Below are 913 nucleotides of genomic sequence, written 5' to 3'. Positions count from 1 at the left end.
CGCCAGCTGCCAGGGCTTCCGCGCTGCAGGCTCCCGGCCGCTCCGCTGTCCGAGGGGTAGAGGGCCATGCGGGCTGGCGGCTCCGGAGGGGTCGTACCTTTCATTTTAAAAAAAAATATTTGCAATGAAGAAATAATTGAACATACAAAATTCGATCATTCTATTTCTGGCCACATTTCTGTAACCAAGACATACTTTCTGACGACCATTCCTTCTTTATTGTTTTTAACTTACACTTTCTAGTCATCAAGTATCATTAACACATCTTGATTGCATGTTTGGTCCATTTTGGCCTGCAACATTTCATCAAAACCTTCAATTTCCTCTTCTTTGGCTTTAGCAATTGGTGTGTGTATTTGAATAAAACTCATATTAATATATTTCCCTTGTATGTATATGGGTAACATAACCCACAACACTGTACTTCACTGTACTTGAAATTGTCTTTTAGCTATAACTATAACGTTATTCTTCTTCTGATTTTCATCCATGACACAGTATAGCAAGTGATTATCTGATCTGATTCAAAGTGGCCGAAGCCAGTCCATCTCATCTCATTAATGGCTAGAATGTCAATGTTCATGGAGAATGATGTTCAAAAGAATTGTTAAACACCGAAATATTTGAGAAAGTACCACATGATCAAAGCAAATGGATATGAAGGAAGAAGTTGAAGCTGCAATGAAGGCATTGGCAAAAAATAAGATCTCAGAAATCAATGAGATACCAATTGACAATTTTCAAATGACAGATGCAGCCCTGGACATGCTCACAAGTCTTCACCAGGAAATCTGGAGGACAGCTTTCTGGCTGACTGACTGGAAGAGATCCATCCATGTTGTTGTTGTTATGTGCCATCGAGTCCTTTGCGACTCATAGCGACCCTATGCACAACAGCCCTAAACCCTGCTCT

General features: G+C 40.5%; 1 protein-coding gene across 1 annotated transcript in view; it reads right to left on the bottom strand.

Annotated features, from left to right (window-relative positions):
- The window catches only part of LOC102872950 (protein CDV3 homolog), a 1,717-nt gene extending 1,649 nt beyond the window's left edge, over positions 1-68 (bottom strand). Inside the window, exon 1 of the mRNA XM_006901212.1 lies at positions 4-68. Coding sequence (XP_006901274.1) covers positions 4-68 — 65 coding nt within the window. The remainder of the gene's footprint in view (positions 1-3) is intronic.
- Positions 69-913: the final 845 nt, after the last annotated feature.

The sequence above is a fragment of the Elephantulus edwardii genome, unplaced genomic scaffold, assembly GCF_000299155.1.
Source record: "Elephantulus edwardii isolate Elephantulus edwardi_28Jun2011 unplaced genomic scaffold, EleEdw1.0 scaffold00314, whole genome shotgun sequence".
NCBI lineage: Eukaryota > Metazoa > Chordata > Mammalia > Macroscelidea > Macroscelididae > Elephantulus > Elephantulus edwardii.
This window is presented reverse-complemented; position numbering and strand designations above follow the sequence as displayed.